Below are 26,274 nucleotides of genomic sequence, written 5' to 3' on the forward strand. Positions count from 1 at the left end.
CAATCATGATCTTTGCCTTACTTCTATTTTTCTCTGGGTTTCCTCTTCTGGTGAATTCATGAGGTCAATCTGGATACTCATGCAGTTATTTCTTTTTGTCAGGCTGTGTTCTGGGCTCTGTATATACAGAAGTGTCAAAACAAAACAGAATTTCTGTTTTGAATGAACTCAGTTCCTAGTGGAGAAACACACAATGAGAAGAGTCACAGTGAATTGCCCTCATGTGGCTGGCACCACCTGACCATGCTCACCCTGAGCATCTGGAGCCCATTTCTGATGGCAGAGAGCCCTTTGCCTCTCACAGGACATCAGTACTGAACATCTTCACATTCTGTTCATAACCTCCCACCACTGGGTATCTCCCTGTCCTGCCTTATGTGCACTGCTCATCTGAGTTATGCAAAGTCTCTGGCTAGCTTTTCTTCGGTCCCCTTTCTTCTTTATCTTGTCTTTTAAAAAATTGCATACATGGTATCCATGGGGATAAATCACATACATGTGTATGATAAAAGCATTTTTCTAGCTAAATAAACTCTTTTAGATTATTTACTATGTCAAGATAAGATAAAGATTTATTTTCACATTCAAAATCTCTTTGAGCTTCTTCCTAGGCATCCTACCTCAACTCCTCCCATACCCTGTACAGAACCACAAGTAGATTTTATTTGCAAAGAGGATTCATATTTCTGGACCACAGGATCTCTTTGTCTCTGAGTCCTTCTTGTGCTCCTGCCCCTACCTCACTATCTTTGTGTATGATCAGAATTCAAATAATCGACTAGAAAAATACTTACTACCATGAGTTGGATGGACATTTGCTTTCATGGTAACACTGTATGAGGAAATTTCTAAACCAAAAACTTTAACCACTTTTGCCATTGCCAATATTTCCATAATCAAAATTTAAACACAGAAATTCACAGCAAAGAATAAGGGTACAATTCCATCCATTATTTTTAAATTCAATTAACTGTAAAAATTTATATTTGATATGACTATTATATATTTTACCATTATTTTCTTTAAAACTATTTAATATTCTGACATTGAATGAGAACAGTATCACTTTGATTATAATCAGTTATCCAGATTCAACAAATCTTATAGATTTTAATGTATTTGTCAACATTGACTTTAATCATGAACAGCTTTGAGAAGTGTCTCACCAGAGATCCTGAAAGACTTTCTTAAAATAGTTTAACAAGAAAATTTTGTTAAGGAAAGCTGGTTTTTCCTCAGGTAAGTGGTTTAAATATCACACTAAACCTCCCTGGGTTACACCAGATAGTAAAGAATATGATCTCAAACTTGCTTTTCAGCTTAAAAGTCTATACTTATGTTGTTATCTAGATAAAATTTTATTGCCTTATGGATTTCTATAAGATATGAATTCTTCATGTAGGAATAAGAGACAATGAGAAAATTAAATGTAACATATGACTCCATGTCTGAGCACAAATTAACATATATATACTCTCTAACATCTGGCCTTTTCTGAGTAGTAAAAGAAATTCCACACTATAACCAACCCTGAGGGGTCTCTCCTTGAAATCCTTTCCATCTTCATTTCACCCTGTTGAAACTTCCTAGGCCAGAGACCATGACAGCCATTCAGAGCAAGGGTCATGTCCTGTCGTGTGTGGTCAAATATGAGAGAGAGAGAGAGAGAGAGAGAGAGAGAGAGAGAGAGAGAGAGAGAGAGAGAGAGAGAATGAATATGAATATGAATTAATGAAGAGTTAACATTATACAAGGATAAGTCTCACCTTTATCTTGATCCCTTCTTGTCTTGGGATTTCCTCAGGGACCACACTTAAGTTTATGCTCATGAGCTGATTCATGGTCTGTCCCCAGATAGTTTAAGAAAGGAGAAGGACAATTGTATCAGTGAGGTTGCTTATTTTGCAGTTACATTCTATGGTTACAATATGCAATGTTAGGAGCTTTGTGTAACTCTCAAGAAAGTCCATTGTCTGAAATTACTATTGCTTGGTAAAATGTTATGGTTGTCTAATAAGAGAGTTTCTTTATTCCAAGGAGCTGTGTGCCTGAGATCAAGGTTCTGTCTAATAATACTCTAGCACAGAACCTCCTCATGCAAGGCATTGCTACAGCAGCTAGGCTGTGTCTTTGCACAAAGTTTTCCCAGCAGTCAGGTGTTCTGTGTCTTTGTACAGAAACTTTCTAGCCACAAAGGATGCCACAATAACAACATCACCAGAGACCCCAATCCCAAACACAGAAGTTCTACATCTGTGAGAGATGCCCTTGATCCAGATAATTAGTTAATAAACACATCAGAGTGATCTTACCTGCACATGAAAAAATTCACTCTATGAATAGCAATGGGATAACTCTCCAAGCTGCCTCAGGTATAGGGCAGGCTCAGAACCCCCATCCTAGGTGTTGCTTCAGTTCTATTTGTTTCTGGTGCTATGTTTAACAGGAACAAACAGATGCAAGCGGTGGAAGGTGGCAATGTGGGTGAAGCCCAGGTGGACCCTCTATGCACATGTTATCCCATTAATCAGGGTCAAGATATGGAATTTCAAGGGAACTATTCATATCCCATCACTGTGAAGAATACTTATAATTGCTGAATATGGGCAAAAGTAACAGAAGATGGTGCCAAAAGGACTGTATGATGTACAAATATGTAAACAACTTTACAATCTCTAAAATAAAATTACACCAGGAAACTCATGATTGGAAACAAACACACATCTCCAAATACAGACTCAATATTTTGAACACTACTAAAAACATATTTGCATATGGGGGATAATTAATGTGATTTAAATTTATAAAATATCTGGGAAGGTAGAAATTATTAATCAGGGTCAGGAGGCTCCTTATGAACTATGAGTCAGGACACTAGGAAGTGAAGTGTAACAGGGCCCATCAGCCTGGTGATTTTTGTATTACTTCCCCTCTGCCTGTGTCATTGTGTGTTACACGTAGCTGCTCCCACTGCCATGGTTTGCCCCACAGTAGTAGACACTCTCATCCTCTTCCTGAGTGTTCTGGATGGTCAGGTACCGATCCAGGCCCGAGCCTGAGCCTGAAAAGCGATCAGGAATCCCATCCCCCTTGGATCCCACATTTCCACTACTGCCCACTTCCATCACAAACCGGGGGCTCTTCCCTGGGCTTTGCTGGTACCAGTCCACATAGTAGTTACTGTAGCCACTGCTCAGGGTGCAGGTGAGTTTAGTGGTTTGTCCCAGGGAGGCAGATGTAGAGGGTGGCTGAGTCAGCACAGGTTGGGAAAAGGACCCTGTAAAAGCAGACACATCACAGAGGAAGTCAGGGCCAGGGTACATGTCTTTGGGGATCTGAGCCAGTGAGGACAGACTCAGGACAGGGGACTTCCATGGGGCACAGAGGTCTGTTCATACCTGGGCAGTGAGTGAGCATGATAAGAAGGAGAAGAGTCCTGACCATGTTGGACACAGTTTCCTGAGTTCCAGAGCAGGTGTGGGCTACCCCAGCCTTTCTTATTCCTCCCCACTGGCCTTAAGGAGGAGCAGGTCATGCAAATGTGCCTCCACCCACTGCCTCTCACTGGTTGCACTTCTGGGCCTGGAATGATGCAAGACCCAGTCTGGAGGGTGGTGATATTTTCATTTGCCTGACAGGCAGAACCTAGCATTAAGCAGGTCCTGGGATTACACAGAAGATCACAGTTGCTGAGCCCACATTAGTGTCATAGAGATAACTTCCTCTGTCTACCCCTATTGAGATGTGGAGTCCTGTGGGGACATCTTCATCTGTGAAAATTTTTTATGGGCCCCCAGAAAGTGTTCCATGGAGTTTCCTGAAGATTACATGTAAAAGTTTAGTCTCCTGTTGGTTCCTGACTCCATCTTTTTTTAAAATTTTTTCCTAGAAATACTGATGGAGATATTTGTGTGTCAAGCAATGTTCCCAGATTAATATTACCACTGTATGTGGACACTCTATGATTTGGGGGACCTGTTGTTTCCCAGGAAAATTCAGCAGAAATTGATAACCAAATATAAAAGTGCCATGAAACAGAATAGAGCTGGACATTCTCACTGCTTACAGTCATTAGAAAACAAACTCATAGAGTCATAATAAAGCTTTTGCTTATATTATATTATCATGTCCATTTTTCCACAGAGGAATTTGGCTGATCTGGTAAGACACTTGCCCAAAGACATAAAAGAGCACAAGTTCCAGAGTTTAGATCACCCTGATCAAATGAATAATATTTACTCATAAACATTAAGCCTTTGGACTAAGGGGAAAATTATGATACACATCTATATTAAAATGACTATAAATTAAGAGGCATGAACCAATACAAACTACTTGTCTTACATTTGCTGAAATCAGAAGAGTGACATGGATTTCACTGGGCTAACCTCAGGGGGTTGACAGGGCGATGCTCTCTTCTGGAGCCTCCGGGGAGAAACCATATTTTTGCTCTTTCCAGATTCTAGGAGTCACCCACATTCCTTGGATGGTGGTCACGTCTTCCATCTTGAAAGCTAGAAACAGTAATTGAAACTTTTTCATATCACATCTCTCTGGCCACTTGCAATTTTCTATTTTACTTTTAAGGACCCTCATGATCTCTCTGTGTGCAGGTAAATTCCAGGATTATCTCTTCTCTTAATGTGAGTTGATAAATAACATTAATTACACATGTAATGTATTATCACTTTATCATGCTTCCTAACAGGGTTTAGGGCATGTATGTCTTTGGTGTCCATTATTCTGCTAACCACAGTGCTCTTCTCAAGGGAACTTTTAATCATTTATGCATACTCATTGAAAACATAATAAGACATCACTAAAAATGCAGAAAGAAATAAAATTTGGAGTTTTGTGTTTTATTACACATGTATGATACTTCATAACACATTGGATAATTTATAATTATATACAATTTATACTACAATTTTATTATTATGCATCAGAATTCCCTGAGAATATATATCATGAATATTATTCTGGTTTTGTGACTTTTAGCACCATATAGAAAGTAGAATTTACTGTCCCTTCTCTGTGGGTTAATAGCCCTGTGTAAGACTTAGAACCATCATACCTTGTACTACAATGTTAATCAGCTTATCCTACAGTTGCAGATCAGGGATATGAAGAATATCTGTATTTGTCAAGGCATTTTTGATCTTGGAAATTATCTGATTGCTCAGAATCCTGATTCTTATCTTGAGTCTGAGTAGCATGAAAGATACCAGGGAGGGTTCCCTGTAGTCTGTTGGCATCATTGTATGTGGGATCTGCTGACACTAAAGCCATGGTTCAGAATACTGGTGATCCAGGAGTTTCAGAGATGGAGGACAGTTGACTGAATACACCCTAGGAGAGGGAACCTGCAAACACAGATAGGAGTAGAAGGTGAAGTAAGGGCAGGATAAAAATTTCTCATTGATTCTGAGACTGAGTGGTTGATGTGAAGAAATAATTGAGACTTGCTAAAGACCACTGTTAACCTGAGCAATAAATGTGGAACAGCAAGGGGAGTACAAGTCATAGTGGACACAGACCCTGATTCTCACAATAGGAATGGGCTATTCCAGGCCTTCTTTAATTCTGCACCATCCTGCTAATGGAAGGCTGGTCATGCAACTGTGTTTTCATCATGGCTGCCCAGCCTCTTGCTAAGCCCTAGTGCAGGAGTCCAACACACATTTCAGACTGAGGAGAATGAAGTTTTGCTTTCCACCTTGGGGGACCCTTGGAAGGAAACACCTGATGGGACGAGACAAAGGTCTCTCCTCCAGGGATTCAGTCAGGTCAGACAAAACACAGCTGCTGAGTCTCCATCAGTGAACAGAGTGCCCACCTGCAAGACCAGGGTTTCTTGGGGTGAATGCTTCTAACTAAAACTGCTTTGTTGGCGCCCCTCAGCAGTCCCAAAGTGCCCTCTGGTGGTCTCAGAACACATACCTTCTGTTGGTCCCAGGATCTGAGATTTCACCTTGATTCTGCAGCTCTGCAGGTCACTGAGTCTATTCACACATGGATTGTCTGGGTTGCAGACTAATACACACTATATATAATTACTGTAATTTCTTACTTAAATAGTGCCTATTGGTGACACTATGTAAAGTCACGTTTACATATATAGATGTCAATTAAAAATTTTAGTTCTCTTCATATAGATTCTATAAAACTTGTATATCTTCATAACAGTTTAGAATATACATACATCTTAAGTGTTCCTTAGATTCCAACTATAGATGTGTTTGGATCTTAAGCATTTTAGCCTATTTAATTGTTTCAATATTTGATTAAGTAAAGGAAGTACTAGGTATAAACTGAATGGAAAGTATGGTTTGCAGCTGCCATGGCATATTGCATCAGAATTCGATCCAGTTCAGAACATACCTTCTCTAAAAATCATTTATTTTCTTCCTGTATCCAATTGACCCAGTAAAGAATTGTCTGTTTTGTGGATACTGAGCTCACAAAGTTTTCATACTTTTTAAATGAGTTCCCCCACTTGTATGGTTTGTAGGATTGTGGGTTGAGGGGTTAAATGTTCTATATTTTTTTTGTTCAAATGGTAGATTTTGAGCTCTGAATTTAACATTTTGTTGATACATACTCATTCTCTCTTATTTAATTTAAATATTGTTATATGTTATTACAACTCGCCTATTCCGTAGTATATGTGGAGGCTGTACCTCCATCCAAGTGCTCCTGTGGTTTCTTTACTCAGTACCTAGAGCCATAGCACATCCTTCTCCCTGGCTCTACATTCACCCATATGATCCAGTCCACACTCAGGGATAAAGCCCATGTACACTTCCTGTTCTCTACAATACACAGCAAAGCTTCTTATTTAATCAATCTCTCTCTCTCTCTCTCTCTCTCTCTCTCTCTCTCTCTCTCATTCTTTATTTATTTTGGTACCAGAGATCTATCCCAGTTTTTCCCATATGTAAAACAGATGTTCTACCACTGAGCTGAATCCCCAGCCCCCATAATATTTCATCTCGAAAAGCACAAAACCCAAATTAAAAAATGTACAAGGCACAGAAATCATGGTCATTGCCTCTTCCTGAGAGTCCTACTCAGGTGAACACATATATTTGTTCTATAAACACATGGCAAATTGGTCCTTTCTGTTGAAAACTGATCAAAGATCTCATCACCATAGATCCTATAACACCATGACTTCCCCACCCATATCATGAACTGAGGGCATTTTCCTGGGCCCTCCAGTATACCAGTATGTACTGTAAGCATTGTTCAGAATGCAGGTAATATTTACCCTTTGACTTAGAAAAGCAGATTCAGAGGGCAGCTGAGTCAGCAAAGTGTCAGAGTGGAACCCTGGAAATAGGAGCCTCATTAAGGCTCTAGATGAGAGACAATTAAGAATTATTACCAGAGGGGAAAGAACAGGGTTTGGTATCTGAGACGCTGATCTCTGTGGAGGTTAGGACAGCGAGGAGGTCAAAGAGCAACCAGGCCATGATGGAGCCTCTCTGAGCTCTGTCATTCAGATCCCCCTGCAGAGGCTGGACTCCTAATTCTCTCACATCCTCCAAACAAGGCAGGTTGGAACTTTTAAGGCAGTTGAGCTTCTCAGAGCAAATGGTGAGAAGTTTGATTCCAATGTTAAACCTTGTTTTACTTCTAAGTGTTTCCTCCTGTTTTCTGGCTCTGTGATACCTAGGATTTATATATTATAAGTATGCAACATCATATATCTCTTCCGCTGTTTGTTCCCCCATTGCCTCATGTATTCATTTGATGACTGGAGCCAACTTGGGGGCCTCCTGGGCCTTTGCCTCTGAACCTCCTTCTGGATCAGCAGTTGTTCCCAAAAAGTAATTGGTGGCCACTGTTGGGCTCATTTGTGTGTGTGTGTGTGTGTGTGTGTGTGTGTTTGCATGTGCATGCATACACATTTGTGTTTTCTTTTCATTGTATAAACACACATGTGCTTCCTTTCTCTGAGGACACAGAGTTTGGATCTGCTAATGTAGAATGTATGAAGAGAGGCATTGCATAAATTTGATCTGTCTTAACAGTTGTGCATTTTGGAGGGCTGGGCCTATTGAGAATCATTGCTTCAGAAATGGCAATTGAATTTTACATATTCTTTGTAAAATTGTCTGCCTATTTGAGTTTTTAGGATCTAGTAAGTTTTGTCCCTTCATGGTGCTTTCCATAGACTATAAAGATATAAACTGTGATAAAGGTCTTTTAATATTAAGTTTGTAGATGTATAGATTATTATTTTTTCATCAAATTTGGAAATATTTTCTTGATAATTTTTCCAAAAAATTGTACTTTTGCCCATACATATCTTTCTAGAATATTTGGAATGTGTATTTTTGTTTGCTTGAAGGTGCAACATAGATCCTGTAGGCTTAGCAAATGTTTTTGTTATTTATTTTTTGCTTCCTTGGACAATATAATTTGATCTGAACTTTAGTTCACCAATTATTCCTTTCTTATGTATTCTATATTTGATGACACATTTATTTAAAAATTTCCATTAAAATTATTGCCATGGTTTGCTTTATTTGTATTAACATATTTATTATAGTTCAAAAATGAGGTCTTTGTCTAATAATCCCAATGTCTTTGGTTCCTCATGAATAGTTTCTATCAACTGTTTTTTGTGGGATTCTGGTGTGTGTTTGAATTTACTTTCCTGGCTTCAATATATTTGGATTAAACTTTCCTGTTACTGCCTCATCATTTGGTTTGAAAAACATGGACTTAGGGTATTACAATGTAATGACTGGAAATTAGAGCTCTTACTAGGAGGGCTTTAATTTTATTGTTGTTTTTGTCACTGCTATTTCCGTTGTAGGTATTATTGTCACTGATGATGCATTGCTTTGTGATATTCTGGGCTATAATTTTAACTGAATTATTTGCATATGTATTGGCTAACTTCTGCATGTAAAAACATTAGTGGTTAGCTAATTATTAAACAGATATTTCCAAAAATGCACAAAAGCAATACTTTTTTTTCAGTCTTTGCTGAGTATTGGGATACACCTTTAACACTTGACTTTAATTAATAGAGCATCTGTTTACACTTCTACCTTGTCCTTCACTTCATCTACCAAAGATGCAATTTCAACCAGAGAAGAGAACTTAAGGTCTTTTCTCTTTCTACCTGATAGATAGCCCAGGAAAAAGCAAGTGATTTTCTAGATACCTAGGAATATGTCAGAGATTTTTAAAACCATCCAAGAAGTTCCTATGCTCTAGTTTTTCTTTCTTATGTTTGGTAAGTCTCTTATTTTAATTTTTTATACTGCCTCACTTATTTCTGATGTTAATGGATAACTCTGATGGTTTTAGCATATTCATTGAGATGTAGCTGCTTCATTTAAATAAGCTCTGAGTCAATTAAAATTAAAATAGTGCTACCTCCCCAGAATTCCCAGAAAGCTGACTCAGAAGCCCCTCTCTCTTGTTTTTTCATATTCCTCTTTCCTTTTTTTCTGTATTCTCTGTTTTCTCCCTTTCACCATTTCCCTCTTGGAGGCACTTCACCTGGGAGGAGATGAGCAGCTCTCTCCCAGGCCTCTCTTTGGCTGTTGCTGCTCTATGGGAGAGGGAGCCCCCTCTTAACCTGGCATCAGCTGTGGCAGTTGGAGGAGAGGGATTGATGGTGAAGTTCATCATACAACTAATTCACTGGCTACCCACTGAAGTCATGCATCTGTCTCCAGTATGTTGTCCCTGCCCATACCAAGCCTTGGGGAATTTATCCTCCTCTTTTCTCTCCTCAGTCTGCCAGGTCCTCCTCCATATTACCCTTCATGCTGAAGAAAATGAGATGGTAAATTGGCTCCTGGATGACCCCATGTCAATATTATAAGGCTTATAGCTCTTCTGGGAAAGAGGAGAAAGAAGCAGAAGAGTTGGGCGGCACACAGCTCCAAAGGGTATCATGAAGTTTCCAGGATCTTTGGAAAACCAGATAGGCTTTCCAATTAGAAAGACAATCTCTAAGGAAGCCCACATGTAGAAGTGAATGTGTGAAAAATGTCTACAAATGAATTGAAATACTTCTCATACAGAGAGATGGGGTAATTTAGTGGCTGGCCAAACCCAATTACAAGTTAAACCTTTATCCCCAAACATTTGTTTTTGTTAGGATCCTTCTGGGCAGGCTTTTAGCTACTACAAAGGCCCACCCAAAATATTTGAGATTTTTGACCATCATATTTTTTCCCTAGCTGCAAAGACTGTTGAAGAGGATGAAAGAATTTCAATACTGAAGGCATTGGCAAGAGACAGTTTCTGTGGATCTGTTGAACTGAGATCTTCATACAACCACATGTGGATTTCCTTCCATTTGCAAGAAAAAGTTTCTGTGGATGTTTCTCATGAAATTTTGAGCATGTGAAATTTTGAGACTGAAGAGAATTATTCTGGATACATCAAACTGGGGTCTTCACACAGCCACATTTGGATTTTTTTCCACATTTTCCATGGCAGTGCAGTGTCAGTGAGGCCTTAGTTAACTTTTTAGTTTGCCCAAATTGAACCCATCAAAATACTTGCTTTCCTTATCAACCAACTGAATTGCCTGCATGTCAAAGGGTCCATGCGTACTCTTGCCCTGGTTAGTTGGAAATGGAGAAACTCATTCCTCACTGGCTTCCTATTACAATTGAACTGCTTCAGAAAGCACAAATAAATAGCTTCAGTTGATCCACTCTCAGGAGCTTGTGGCAGGTTACCTTTCTACTCTGCAGTCTTCCCTGACTCTAAATTCCTTGTATATCTACCATCCCCTCAAGCATACCCTGGTGACTTGAGACAAAGGAACAACCAAATTATATCCTTCCTGTGTCTGTCTCAGGACCAGATTTCTCCAAGCACAACATCAAGCTACAGTGTCAGACAGAATTAAAGCAATATTTTATCATCATCTCCCAGCTGCCAGTGGATGGAAACATTCTTATGCCAAATATTAAGTAGAGGAAAGGGAAGTGGGTGACTTCTCTAGTGGAATCAAATGGCTCTATAAAAAAAGATAATGCTGTAGAAAATGTGAGTTCTGTGTGGTGTGGGCTCACTTAGTCCAGCTGAAGTCCAACAAAAAGATGAAGAGGGTATGGCTGGGAGGGAGTTGAAAAGATACCCCCAGAGACCAGTTTCAGAGAACCCAATCCACTTTATTATTGCATAGGCAAACTTTTTGTGTGCAGCCTGTTACCAGGCAAATTTACCTGAGGGCCATATTAATCCAATGAGCTAGCAATACCCTTACTATTGGCAACCAATGGCCTAAAAGGACAGTGGTACACAGCAGAAGGAAAAGGAACACACTATGCACTTGAGGGTGGCCAGGTTACCAAGGTGATGCGGCTAGTCATTGTCAGTGTTCCAAACCACAAATATCTGGACCCAGTGTGCTAAGCCCTAAGATCCTCTCACAAAGGCATTGTAAGCTGCTTTCTAGTTCACAAGCCCAACAGTATGGCACTGATTTATCAAGGCAAGAACACTGTGCTTCCCCATTTCTACCTTTGCAGCCTGTTTGAGTCATGTAGTTTAAACAACTGTTACCATTTGCTGAAAAATAAGCTTGCCTGCTGTGGAAATGAGAATATGCAAAAGAAGGAAAGGCTATAGAGAGCTATATACAAGAATGTCAGTTCTCCTCTTTTTTTTATTATTGCATAGGCAAAATTTTTATGTAGTTTTGGTTCCATGTCAAAAAAATTTACATTTAATTTTCCGAAAAAAAAAATCTTTCAATAATGATAACTAGAAAACCTTGTTCCCAGAATTCTAAGCTATTTTTCCTGTTGCTTTTGCTTGTTTCTCCATTGCATACATAATAAATTTTATGCATGTTAATCTGTATACTTTGGCTTCCACTGAATAGACACCCCTAAATTTTTTTAAAGCAATTTAATGAACTGATTCTTTTAGTGTGATATCTGTGCTTAATTCAAGATTCAAATTCCAATTTGTCTGGAAAGGTATTTCAGAATTTTCCTATACAAATCAGAGGGTGTAGTAAAAGAAGTTATTAAATGACCACATTAATTTTGTATCATTTCAATTTTCAGAGGTTAAAAACAAAATATTTTTTCATTTTTGTTTGAATAGAAGTTTAAAATGGCATGCCATTAGGATACTTAAATTTGATGAAAGCATTTTTGCTAGTTATGTAAAATAATTTGGGATAAAGTTGCTATATCATGGTGCTCAACAAAAATGTATATAATGTATATTAGATTTTTTAATAATGATATTTTCAGTCATTTATAATCAATTGGAAATACAGTCTAATTTTTTTTTTTAGATTTGAGTCTGTAACATGCAATAACTAAATTGGATTTGAATCTGTAACATGTAATAACTAAATTTAGTTTACTAGTTTTATGTTAAGCTATTAGAAAATTCTCTTATTTGTTCTTTTTAGTTACACATAACAATAGAATTGATTTTGATAGAAGCATGGAATATATATTTTCTTTAATTAAGTTCTCCATACTTTTGCTTTACCTTCCCTCTTACCTTTCCCTGTTTCCTTCCCTCAGTTCTATTGATATTTCTGCTACTTGCTTTTAATACAGTTTAGTTTTGTTTTTTAGTTAATACCTTGGGGAGATACATAACAGTGATATTCATATATGTACATATGAAATTAGTTTAGATTCATTCACTGCTCTTTTCTTATTCCATCCCACATCTTCCTCTCCCTCAACCTTTTCATTTACTCGACAACTCATGCCATCCTCTATTTTAATGAAATCCGCCTACCTTTTCCCTTTCTCTGTATTAGGACTTACTTTATTAAAAGTTATGCTCCTTGTCTTCTAAACTACATTTCTTTTGACAACTTCTGAATTCTGAACTTTCTTTGCAGCCTAAAAAAATTATTGTGGACAGAACCATGTATTGCAATAAAAGACTCTGGTCACAATAAAAAACTGTTCATAAAAAAAAATCAATGAAATAAAGTTCAGATAAATGGTAGGGATGAAGATTTCCCAAGAACTGTCAACCTTGTTTAAAGAGTAGCCATACTTTGTCTATTGTTTAGTTTTTGTTTTTAGCTGTTTTTTCCCTTTCTCCAGGTTTGTTAATCTTTTTTTTAATACATAAGCCAAACCAATAGAATATTACTGTTCTTTTTCTAATTTAGAAAATCATACCTACTGCATGATGTTGTACCCTGGGGCATTCTTCTTGCTCTGGTCAGACTCCTGAGGGGCAACCTGTTGAAAACTCTTTTAACTGCTCATTGGTTATGATTGATGTGGTTTCTCTTATATAAATTTTTATACATTAGGATCAAGGGGATGAACATAAAGTTTGTGGTTTTAACAAGATGAGGGATGTCATCCAGTTTATTACCAGCACAAAAATCTGTTTGAAAGATTCTTCCTTCTTGGTCTGTATTTAAAAAAAAATAGTCCTTTACAAAGCTTTGCCATCTTATATTTCTCCTTGTGCTAGATAAGTTGAATAAAATATTTGATACTTGTTACTTATATATTTAACATGAATCATGGGCTTATTTTTGAACAAAATATTCTCCCCTCCCCCTTTGCTACTTTATTCACTGAAATGACCCAAAGAGATACACAGGACATTCCACAGTATTTGAAGAAAGAACTTAGTTTAATGTCAGTGATTCTTTTTTGGGTCCTGGCATGTTTCCCAACAGATAATATATATTTACATTCATTGCTCCCAAGGCTTTCTAGAGATCCTTACCTGTTATAAAATAATGAGATAGAGATGAATATTGGGGTCTTCAGTATACAGGAGCTGGGAAAGTAGATGAGAACCTAACGGGGTTATATAATTTGAAAAATGAAGTTTCGAAGCCTGAGTATATTATACGTTACTGAGTAATGGCAAAGCAACCCAGTAGGTCCTGAGAAGGAAATTCCTAGGTAGGGCCACCAGGAAAATTTATTCAGCACTCCCAATAGCTGTTCTGTGTCCTGGTTTAGGGTGAAGTCACAGAAGACTCAAATTCAGGCTCACTCTACCCCAGCTCCTATCATACCAGGAGGAGGTATCTGAAACAGCACCTCTATGACCAGGGTTCATGAGGTAGAGAATCTAAGCAGTGCTATTGAGTATTCCTGGGGAGCAATTGTGCTGAGATGTGAGAAAAAGGAGGTGTCACTTGGAACATGTGGCCAGAGACACATTTGTACTGAGCCCAGGGTTTGGTCTTCCCCTAAGGGAAGTATAGAAGGGGCATCCAGATGTGGTTGGCAGGGAGCCAAAGCTAGGTTTTTGGAATTTTCTCTACCCTTCTTACTTTTGGAAAGTGTTTGGGCCTTAAGGAGTATTTATTCATTTATTTTTTTGGCATTTAACTTTACTGAATTTACTAAATTTAAATTAATATACCTGAATGATTACGAGTGTATCTTGTTAAGGGAGAATGCAGGGACCAGTTTATGGAGAAGATGCGTCTCAAATAAAGCTTAGAATAAGATTCCTCACATGTGATAAGGAATCTTCTGTTATCACTGAGCAAGGTTGGAGGCTACTGACAATATCTGTAGCATGGTGATGAGCTTGAGTGGGGACTCAACCCTACACCACTCTCCATGAACCTTTCCTGCACCAGTGCAGCTTACTTCCATCCGGTCTCATTGAAGGCCAACAATGAATCATATTTCTTAATGGATGACATTCTGTAATGCCTCAGTCTCATTTTTTTTAACAAAAACATTTGCAGTCAAATCTGTTCCAATAACCCAGCTGGTCCCACTAACTTCACTCTTCCTTCTACCATGATGAGCACTCTGGACTTTTCTTCACAAACTTAAATCATGCTTGTTATCTTTCTTTTTAATTTTTGTTCACTCTCTACTTTTTATGTGTTCTTCCCCTAATTGTCACAATAGGCAATCTCCACATTATATGAAGACTTTACCATCTCTGTCCTTTGACCTCCTCCACAGACCATCTAGTGTGCAGCCCAATTTGTGTTTTGCATAATCCAGCAAACTCAGCTTTCCTAAAGATGTTTTCTAGAATCCCACATTGCACAGACTGAGCCCCTGAACAGCATAACTCTTTCTGGGCCACACAAAGCAGAACTTATTTCTTGACTCTTTCTATATCAGCTCTGGGGCAAGCCAGAGAAATTCTTTTTCATATTGTTGAGCCCAAATTTCCATGAGCTTCAGAATTTTGTTGCGGCAGATACTGAAAAATGATCTACAAAATTTATGGTGTTTTCTGTATAATCACCCTAATAATCTCCTAACTTATTAACAAATTATCCTCTATCTCCCCTCTTCCCATCCCCTTGTAACCAGTGGACAATGGATTTATAAACTGGATATGGCAGAACACAAGGTTACAGGAGCCTATCACCATGGGGGATGAAGCATAGAGGTAGCTTGGGAGATTCTGCTTGATCAGGTCAGAGCTTCCTTTGGGGTATGATATTTATTCTACTAGTTCCTAGAGAACTGTGATGCATTTCAACACAATCCCAACCAAATTAGTGGGGCAAGATGACTCATGAGATTAACCTGGTAAAATTATCAGGTTGAGAAAACATGAGCCATGTTAGAATCAATAGGTATGTTTCTCCTGTTCCTGAGAATAAAGGGAACCTCTTCTTTGGTTTCTCCATTACCTCAGAATGGCCTTCTTACTTTCCTCAGACCCCTTGTGGTGAATTCATGCATAGTTCACTTGACACCCCCCTGTTTTCAGGACTAAAATAGTTTTTTTGATATCAGTTCTTCTCAGGTCAGGATTAAGCAGGTGAACATAAAGTTTCTGGTTTTATTAGCTTGCAGGATACCATCTAGTTTGTCCACAACACAAAAAAATTTGTTTCAGAGGTCCTTTCACATAGGACTTGTCAAGGAACTCAGTTGCAAAATCTTACGTGTTGCCAAAATTATCAGGTTGAGAAAACATGAGCCATGTTAGAATCAGTAGGTATGTTTCTCCTGTTTGTGAGAATAAAGGAGCTGCTATAGGGTATGTTCTGAAAAAGATGATTCAGCTTCTGCTGTGGGTTATAAGGGATGACATCCCTTTAGAAGGTATGAATGTTGTGGGATTTCTCCTTTACTAAATTTTAAAGAAATTAGGATAAAATTTATATGTTCAAATATTTAAAATGTTTTTTGAATATATCACAATTATTTTCCTCTAGAAAATATTTGCTCACATGTTTTATACTTTCAAATATATCTTTGAGATTATTTTTAATTGGTGAATTATATTTGTACATAAATGTGGGATTTTTTGTTACATATTCATATATGCACGAAATATAACAATATAATTTGACCAATGTTTTTCCAAATATTTCCCCTTTCCCTTCCTCCTCTCTCCCCCTGGTTCCTTTTCTATACTGTACTAATATCTCTTTGAATTTCATGGGATCTCCTACCTTTGAGTTTCTTTTAATGGAATTTTTTTTGGAGGGGAAGAATAAAGGTAATTCACATGTGAAGTAGACTTGAATTTGAGAAGAATGAACCTTGTACTCTAATATCCCTGCCTGGCAGACTTTGGTCCTGTGACATGCAGTCAACCTACCATTTTAAGCCTGTGCTTCAGAACTCTCAGCAAATACTGCAGGGTCCTGTGGAGTCTGTTTTGGAAACATTCACTGCAGGCAGAGAGGATAAAGTGTCAGCTCAATGACTCAGGATTTCCTCTTTCACACAGGGAGGATGAGTTTTGGTAAATTAGCTAAACATTGGGGAGAAAACTGCATTGAGTAGAGTATTGAGTATTCCTATACAGGTACAGGTACACTTACCTGGAAATTTACACTTATTATTAAATTTTGAAAGCTAATTAATTCTTTTTCTTTGGATCTTTTCTTTTAATTTCAGATCACTTTTCTTTGAATCTTTTTTGTCCATTTTAGATCTCTTTATACTTTTCAAAAATTTGGTGAGAAGGAAATGTATTGTTTCCCAGTTTGAATGACATTTATTCTACGTTTTACATTATATAAACCTCTGCTATCTTTATATGAATATAATCATAACTGTGTATCTTATCACCAAACTTTTCTCTTGGCAAAAGAATGCTGCTCAAATCAGTGTGTATATGTATTTATTTTGCCTCTCCTGTCCATTATTGTGCAGCAGATAATATTTATACATTGACATTCAAGAATTCATCTTTATGATAAAAACGTGTTAAAACCAAATATTTTGGAGGTATTAACAATAGATTTGATGGACTTTTCTGGAACAATGGAGAAGATGTGTACTGAGTGAGCCCACATTAGTTCAATGTAGATTTATTGCAAAAATATTGAGATATTAGGAGCCAAGAGTGAGGCTGAGCTATGGTGTTTGTCTCTCACTTCCCTATCTACATGTGTCACTGTGGAAATGGTTGCTGAACCACAGAGCACAGTAATATGTGGCCTCATCCTCAGTCTGGGCCCCCATGATGGGGAGGGCAGCCTTTCTCCAAGCAGGGAGCCTGAGAAATGGGCAGGCACTCCTGAGAACCAATTACTGGTGCTACCTATTAAACCCTGGGGCATGCAGTCAACCTACTTACATCTGGTTTAAGTGAGAATTATTTTACTAATTTAGAGAATTTAAAAAGAAATTGTTCAAAGATGTAGAATTAAAATGAGTTTTTTTCCATTTAATTGGAAGTTAAATTCAGTCTTGCATATGGTCAATGAGTTTATGTGAGAAAGCCCCTCAAAATATTCTGAATGCAAAACTAGGGTGAGCTTTCCTGGTTGAAAACATTTCATTATTAAAGTCCACATTATGGTCTAGAGGGTTTAGCATTCCCTTGCATTGTCTATCACTCCAGTGGGAAAGGATAAAAGATTTGGAAAATTGAAATATCTTCTCTTGTTTTTTTTTTAATCTTCAAATCTTTTAATATTTTACTGAATCTTTTTGCTACTTCAGAATTTGCTAGATATAAATAGGCAAGATTGTATGAAAGAAATGTGGTTTATTTATTTATTATTTGTTCTTTTTACACACACATCACAATAGAGTGTATTTTGGTATATTATACATTTATGAAATATAACTTATTCAAATTAGAATTCTATTCTTGTGTTTGTATGTGTTGTGGTGTTACCCTATTCATGTATTAATATACAAGGATAGGAAAAATATTTCCAATTAATTTTACTGTATTTACTGTCCCCTTCCTTTTCTTTTCCTTCATTACTATTTGTCTAATCCAGTAAAATTATATTTTCCCCTCCCTATCCTCCCTTGTTATGGTTATTGTCCACATAACAGAAAGAATATTTGGTCTTTGGTATTTTGGGATAGTCATATTTCACTTAACTTCTCTCCATTTCTATCCATTTACTTAAAAATGCCAAAATCTTATTTTTCTTTAAGGCTGAGTAATATTCCATTGTGCATATATGCCCCATTTTCTTTATCCATTCATCTGCTAAAGGGAACCTAGGTTGATTCCATAGCTTGGCTATTGTAAATTGAGCTGCTATAAAAATTGATGTGTCTGTGTCACTCTAGTATGTTGACTTTAAGTCCTTTGGGTATATGCTGAGGAGTGGGATAATGGGGACAAATGGTTTTTCTATTCTAAAATAAATAAATAAAATAGTAATAAAAACATAAATGAAACAGTTGGTTTTTGGAAAAGATAGAGAATATTGATAAGCCCTCAGCCAAACACAACCAATAGAAAAAGAAAAAAAAAGCCAAGTTAAAAGATGTTAATTAAAAAAAGGAGAAATCACCACAGATGTCACAGAAATATAATGTATCATTTGGGACTATTCTGAAAACTTGTATTCCAAAGGATTGAAAAATCTAGAAGAAATGGCTATATTTCTAGATAAATATGATCTGAAAAAATACTGAATCAAAAGGAAATAGAAAACCTTAAACAGACCAATGACTTGTAATGAAATAGAAGAAGTAATAAAAAGTCTTTCAACAAATAAAAAACCCAGGACTGAGTAGATCCCCATCTGAGATCTACCAAACCTCTAAAGAAGAATTAATGTCAGTACTCCTCAAATTATTACATGAAATAGAAAGGAAAGGAAATTTCTTCTAAGAAGCCAGTATAACACTTATAACAAAATTAGATATTAACAAGTCAAGAGAAACAAAACAAATCAAAACAAAACTACAGACCAATAGTTAAAAAAATGAACTTAGATAAAAAGTACAGTATATATGTTTTCTCTCATATGTGGAAGGTATATTGAAAAAAGGAAAAAAAAATGATGGTGCATCCTGTGCAAATGAAGAGGAGATTAGTAGAGAAAAGTGACCAAAGGTGGGAGGTATTAGGGGTGTCATGGAGTGAAAATGGCCAAATTAATATTGTTATATTGTGTGTATACCTAAATATGTAAAAACAAATCCCACCATTATATATAGCTATAATGCACCGGTAAGAAGTATGGGAAAAATAGATAAGGCTTTCCAGTAAGTTTTATGTTAATTCTCCCCACAATCTTGAGAACAGGACAGCTCTCTAAAACTGAGTCATCAGAATTCATATGTCACTTCTGTTATGTGTGGGGGAGTGTTAATCAGCCTACCATTTAAGATAAGAGGATGGTCACAAGGTATTTGTGTGATTAAATCCTAGAAGGCACAGAAAGAACAACTGCATTAATCTTTACCAAGTGGTAGCCTTCTGGGGCAGGTATGCAGCTGTCTGTAAACATACTGTCTCTGTAGAAGTGGAAATATATAAGTCAAGATAAATGAAAGTTGAAAAACCTAGAGGTGACAGCCAAACAGAGAGCTAATCTTTGGTACTGAACTTCATCACTCTCCACCCACCCAATTTTTTCCCCTTTTTGCTAGGGGATAGGAAGTTTTAATTTTTTTTCTCATGGAAATGAGATAATAAGTAGAAAATAAACATCTTAGTATATTCTTTATTAAAGCTTTTAAAATTTGTTCTTTTTAGTTGTACATGTCTGCATATTTTGTATATTAGAGTATATTTTGACTTATTTATGCTAATTATTCTAATTGGGATCCCAGTCTTGTATTGTACTTGATGTGAAGATATACATGTAGTGTATTCATATGTGTACATAAGAAAGTATAGTTAAATTTATTCCACTATCTTTTGCAAGAAGCTACCCATTAATTTCTTGAGGGTCTTCACTCAGTTTGGAAACCAGGGAGATTTAGATTTGGCATTGTAAACTATTTTTTGGCTCCTCCCACTCAATAGATTGCCCAATGCACGTGAACTCTATCTTTGCTCAATAAGGAAGACTGCTCTCATAACTCTGGAGTTGGATGTAATCCATTGGCAACTGGGCAGCTCACCTCCTACCTTATTTGGCAAAGAATATTCCATGGAAAACCTTTGATGTTTCCTGATATAAATAAAGCAAGAATAGACTCTATCTTGATTTTTTCTTTTCAGTGTGGAAGTTCATTACCTAAGATCAGCTAGATTGTCCTGCCCTTGCTTTTTAAAATTACTTTTTGTGTTATATTTTTTCCTACTGTTTTCTCTTTTTCAGTCTTTATTCCACAGCCAGCCCATTCCACCAAGAGGAACTCTTTCCATTATTCCATCACCTGTGCAGGTCATGAGTGAGAGTCTTTCCTATTCTAATCACATAAGAATATATTAATTCTTGAATTAATGTCTTCCTGTGTTAAAAACAAAAACAAGAACAAAATCCTTTTATTCCTATGTCAAAAAACTAGTTTACTGTTCTTGTTTCTCCTGTTCCAGGTATTTTGATGCCAAGACTGTATTCTCTTGATGAGATGTTCATGTGAGGGATTGGCCTAAGACTCACTAATAGCAAAAAGCATAAAAAATGGTGGCCACCTATGAAAAAGATAAATGTATGCAATGGTGAATATTACAGATGATGTAGCCCTCTCCAGGCAAGGGAGTTATGTGAGAAGTGGCAGTTCTGACAGCAATAGTGAGTCTTCCCTTTAGTCTTCCAGTGAGTGCTCCTTTAACACAAAAAAGAATTTAATAAGAAGATGCATTTGTTTTTCAAGAATGTTTATATAGTCCAAGACACATGGTTGCTGTTGGAATAAGAGTTCCATTTCACATCTGTTATGGTTTGGATGTTAGGTGTCCCCCAAAAGCTCACATGTGAGACAATGCAAAGAGTTCTTCTGCTTAGAAGAAATAAGCAAGAATTTTCCACGAGGCATGCAAGAATGTATTCCATATAGTTCTTGAGCCAATTAGAAAACTACTGCCATGATGTTAGATTGGTGGCCTGTATTTTCCAAGACAGTAGGCCTGCGGTCAGCATGGGGAGATCTCCCACATTCTCAGCCATCAACCTGATGATAGAGCTCAGAAACTGAGAGCCTAATCTGTAACTGAGTTTAAAAGCATGTAAAGGGAGTTTAGGAAGAGATACAGATGGCCAAGAGGAACAATAATTGAACCCATGATTGGTTGAGATGTTCCATCTGGGGCCTGTCTCCCGAAGAGATATGTGAGGTTCTCCAGCTAGCCATATGACTATGGATACCCAGGTTTAGCAGGGGAATCATCTTCTGATGGTGCCTTTCCTCTTGAGATGTGGTAAACTGTACTTTTTTACCTGTGAGGTTTAGACATGTCTGAGCAGTTAGGAGTTCATTACTAGCGACTGTCCACTTTTCCATGAATTTCTCCTCTGTTCCCTGGTTTTTCCATTTTTTTTTCAGCAGGATAAAGTCTTCTGAAAGAAGAATGTATAAGGTCTTGAGGGTAGGTCATTGTCCTAGAAAAAGGAAACTCTTATATGGAGGTTAAAATTTTTCTCAGTTGTTGTACAGAATATGCTCTCTTTGTATTTTCAATGTGGAGAATTCATTCTTCTTAATGAGATCTAAAAGGGTCTCCTATGTGTAATCTCATAGGCATTCAATTTTAGCCCAATTCTGGGTCCACAGTTATGCATAGAAGAACAGTAAGCAATAATTTTTCTTAAATCAGGCTTGTTTTCTGACACTTTGTTTTGCAAATTCAACAGATGAATTTCACAGAAACAAATAGTGGAAGAGTTAGGGCAGAGTAACAGAATTTATTAAAGTAATAGAAAGAAGCAGAACTCCTGCAGAGGAGGGGTTACAAGAGAGGGTTGCCAGTGAGTGACAGATTTCTCAGGATTGCATGAATGTATGGGATTAAAGAAGTCAGCCCCTGACCCAGTTCTGGGTAAGACATTCAATGTCCATGAGCTCTTCATGTGTTCTTTGTTCCAGTCAGGTTAAGATTACTACACTGCAGTTTGTCCCCTTTTAGAGAGATCTCTTAGTTTTTGTTAGGCTTACATTTGTATCTGTGGTCTTTCTATTCTGTTAAACTGTGGTATTTCTGTTAACGGAAGTCTGACCTTGATGCCCAAGTCTCCTATCTGCCTATTTCAGCTCTTTTCTGTACCTTAGTTTCAGGATGTGGCTCATTTTTCTGTCTTTCTTGTTGATTGATGTATCAAGACAACACACAGTATCCAAAGAACTCCTCAAGATTTACTCAGCTGTTGATTACATTGGAGATAAGGTGAGAACTTAATAGAGACACATGTGCTCACTTGATGTCACTGTCTAAAGTCAGTCAGTCTCAAGGCACTTCTGAGGCCTTTTCATTCTTGAGGGCTATGATGCAACAAAACTAGAGAAAGTGTTTTGAAAACTCAAAATTTTTCATGTTTTCACCTATCTTTATTTGAGTGAAGTTCACTGGTTAATATTTAAAATGATATGGCCTTCAAATTTGGCTCCACCTCTTTTTTTTGCAGGCCATTTTGGGCACAGAGTTGCAACTTTGGGCCACCTTTTTTATTTCCAAGAGCAACCCCAGTCCTCTGAGGTTTGGTCTCGTAACGTCTGTAAACATACCTGGCCCATAATAAGAGGCTTGGTGAATAGAATCAACTATGACAAATCCAAAGTTCCTGGTTAAAAAAAAATACCTCTGTGAGGATTCAACTTGCAGTTTCCGAGGTTCCCAACTTCTGAAAACCCCAGCCTTGAGTTCTCAAATATTCAGGGGGAAATGTAGTACAATCAAATTTAAATGAGAGGGGCAATGTGGTGGATTAGAGGCACCCAGCATTTGTGTACTTGTCCAGAAATGGAATCAAATCAGCTGTAGAGAGGCTGCCCATGGTGGTATTCGACCATGGGAGAATGCTTTAGTTTAAAGAGGACAGGCACAGACCTGGGGGAGCATATAGTACACTTGATTATGAAAGAGCATGTCCAGCACTGATCATGGGTTCAGCAGAGCTAGGGAAGTAACTCATCAGCAAGGGTTGAGGTGATAAAAAGGAAAGACTCAGGAGCATTACAGACAAAGGACTTAGAAATCTGTGGCAAAGTAGTCTAGACAGATAATAGACCAGGGGTGTGTATGGTGAACTGGCTCTGGGGATGTTCTCTTCACTTCACTGCATGTTCTCATGATGCAGTAAGTGAAAGCCATTAAAAAGGGGGCCCTGTTTTTCAAACCTACTGCTCTGAAAGTCAAAGACCCTTGAATTTTTTATATGATAATTATAATTTTTATATATTTTTTAAAAATAATTAATTTATTTTAATTAAGTATATATGAGAGCAGTATGCATTTTTGATTCATTTTACACAATTACATCCCAACTCTTCATTTCTCTGTACACAATGTAGTGTCACGCCATATAATCATATATGTACCTAGGGTAACAATGGACATCTCATTCCAGCATCTTTTCTTTCCCCATACCTCCTCTCCTCCCTTGCCTCCCCCTTGCCAAATCAGAGTTCCTCCATTTTTCCTATGCCCCCACATCCACATTATGGATCAGCATCCATGAATCAGAGAGAATATTCAGCCTTTGTTTATTTGGGGTGGTGGTGGAGATTGGCCTACTTCACTTAGCATGATATTCTTCAACTCTAACAATTTACCTGCAAATACCATATTTTATCCTCTTTTAATGCTGAGTAATATTCCATTGTGTATATATACCACAATTTATTGCTTCCACAATTTAGCTAATTTGAGTTGAGCTGCTATAAACATTGATGTGACTTTGTTACTATAGCATGCTGATTTTAAGTCTTTTGGGTATAGACTGAGGAGTGGGAATAACTGGGTCAAATGGTGGTTCCATTCCAAGTTTTCTAAAGAATCTTCATACTGTTTTCCATAGTGGCTGCAGCAATTTGCAGTCCCACCAGCAATGTATGAGTGTGCCTTTCCCTACACATCCTTGCCAACACTTATTGTTTCTATTCTTGATAACTGCCATTCTTATTGGCATAAGATGAAATCTTAGAGTAGTTTTGATTTTCATTTCTCTGATTACTAGAGATATTGAACTTTTTTATATATGTATTTGTTGATTGATTTTATATCTTCTTCTGAGAATTATCTATTAAGATACTTAGCCCATGTATTCATTGATTTTTTTGTTATTGTTATTTTTTTGAGTTCTTTTTTTTAAAAAAGGATAAATAATCAAACATGGCTGGACATACAAACCATGTATCAATAGTAACTCTAAATATTAATGGCTTAAACTCTCCAATAAAGCGACATAGGCTGGTATCATGGATTAAAAAAACAAATCCAACAATATGTTGCCTCCAGGAGACACATCTGATTGGAAAAGATGTACACAGGCTGAAGGTGAAATTATGGGAATAAATATACCACGCACATGGTCCTCATAAGAAAGCAGGGGTGGCCATCCTCATATCGAATAAAATCGACTTCAAGACTAAGTTAATCAAAAGGGATAAGGAAGGACATTATATACTGTTAAAAGGAACCATTCACCAACAAGACATAACAATTTTCAGTATTTATGGCAAACAGGGAGAGTGTGCCCAGTCGTTCATGAAAACAAGGCTCCCGGGAGCAGCAGACCTGGCAAGTAGCCAGTATTGTGGTGAGCAGCATCGGTGAGAGGGGCCTGGCTAGAGGAAAAGTGGGGAAGTGACTAGACACAGGAGGAGGCCCTAGGCACTCAGGACTGGAGACTCGCCCAGTCTGAGAGGAGGAGTTGCTGCACAGTGATTGGTTCCTGCATATTGACAGGAGAAGCTTGGCCTGGTGGGCACAGCACCACCTACTGGAAGAGAAGTTTATCAAACTCTAAGACTGCATTTATTATTATTTTTTTCTTTTTTTTTGATTTGTTTTTTTTTTCATTTTCATTTTTATTTCTTGTTGTTTTTTAAATTTTTTAAATTTTTAAATTTTTTTCTAATTTTAATTTTTTTTATTATTATTATTATTTCTATTTTTTTTTCTTTTTTTATTTCCTATTTTTTTCTTCTTTTGTCTTTTCATTTCTTTTCAATTTTCTCATTCCCCCTTCCTTGAATTCTACCTGCTTACTCTCATTCTCTTTAGTGACTTCTTCCCTTCCCTTCTAATACCTTTCCTCCCAAGCATAAAATAAATTTATAGGAGTAAAGAAAACATATTTTTAGAAGTCACAACAGAGCATTTATTGAATCTGGGGGAACATATTAGTTATGCATGTTTAGAATGCCTTTAGGACCCCAAATTGATATGTGCTGTACATGTTGTTGTATATGTGGAATTACCCTGGTTGTGTGTATAAATACAAGGCTAGAAAAGTTATGACCAATTAATTCTATTGTCTTCCCTATTTCCATCCCCCTACCTTACCTTTATTAGAATTTGAATAATCAAATACATTTTTTATTATTCCTTCCAGGCCCCTATATTGTAAACTGTCAATCCACAAGTCCTACATTCTAATACACTTTGATAAACAGATGTTTCCTATTACCCTCTTTTTCATCCTTACTCCTTTCTTTCTGTTTCCATTGATACTCTTTGTAGGTTTATTTGGACTAGCATCCGTGGGTCTAAAGAAAAAGGTATCTGCTTATATTTCTCATTTATTACTTTGCTTTGCCACTATGGATGAGCCTATTTGTTTATAAATGAATAATGCTGCTACATATACATCCCATGCTTTTGTACAATTTTGTACCCATTTAAATATAATTTTTACCCATGGAATTCCTCATGATCCTACCAGACAAGCATTGGGTGAACAAACACATTATACTCTTAAAACAGGCCTTTTAACACAAACACAAAAAAGGGGACCTAGCCTCTCTCATGTTAATAATGACTTAAATATTGATTTATTTACATTTTTAAATTTGTTTTAATTAGTTACACATAACGGTAAAGGAATTAAACATGCAATACAAAGTTAGTCCTCACAATTTGTCATCTGCTTTGGATAGACATTTTATTCCCAAACAACAATTGTCAAAAATTTATGTAAAATACAGGGTTCTGTCAGACCCAGGATTGTGAGACTCTGTGCCTCTG

General features: G+C 37.1%; 1 pseudogene and 1 gene segment (V, D, J or C); one reads left to right on the top strand and one right to left on the bottom strand.

Moving 5' to 3' along the window:
* Positions 1-2,951: 2,951 nt before the first annotated feature.
* LOC101971104 (immunoglobulin lambda variable 9-49-like) lies at positions 2,952-3,481 on the bottom strand. The segment is given in 2 exon segments: positions 2,952-3,277; positions 3,399-3,481. Coding segments are annotated over 2 exon segments (372 nt in total).
* A 6,441-nt stretch (positions 3,482-9,922) lies between these two features.
* LOC101970808 (cyclin-I-like) lies at positions 9,923-11,534 on the top strand (annotated as a pseudogene).
* Positions 11,535-26,274: the final 14,740 nt, after the last annotated feature.

The sequence above is a fragment of the Ictidomys tridecemlineatus genome, chromosome 2, assembly GCF_052094955.1.
Source record: "Ictidomys tridecemlineatus isolate mIctTri1 chromosome 2, mIctTri1.hap1, whole genome shotgun sequence".
NCBI classification, from domain to species: Eukaryota; Metazoa; Chordata; class Mammalia; order Rodentia; family Sciuridae; genus Ictidomys; species Ictidomys tridecemlineatus.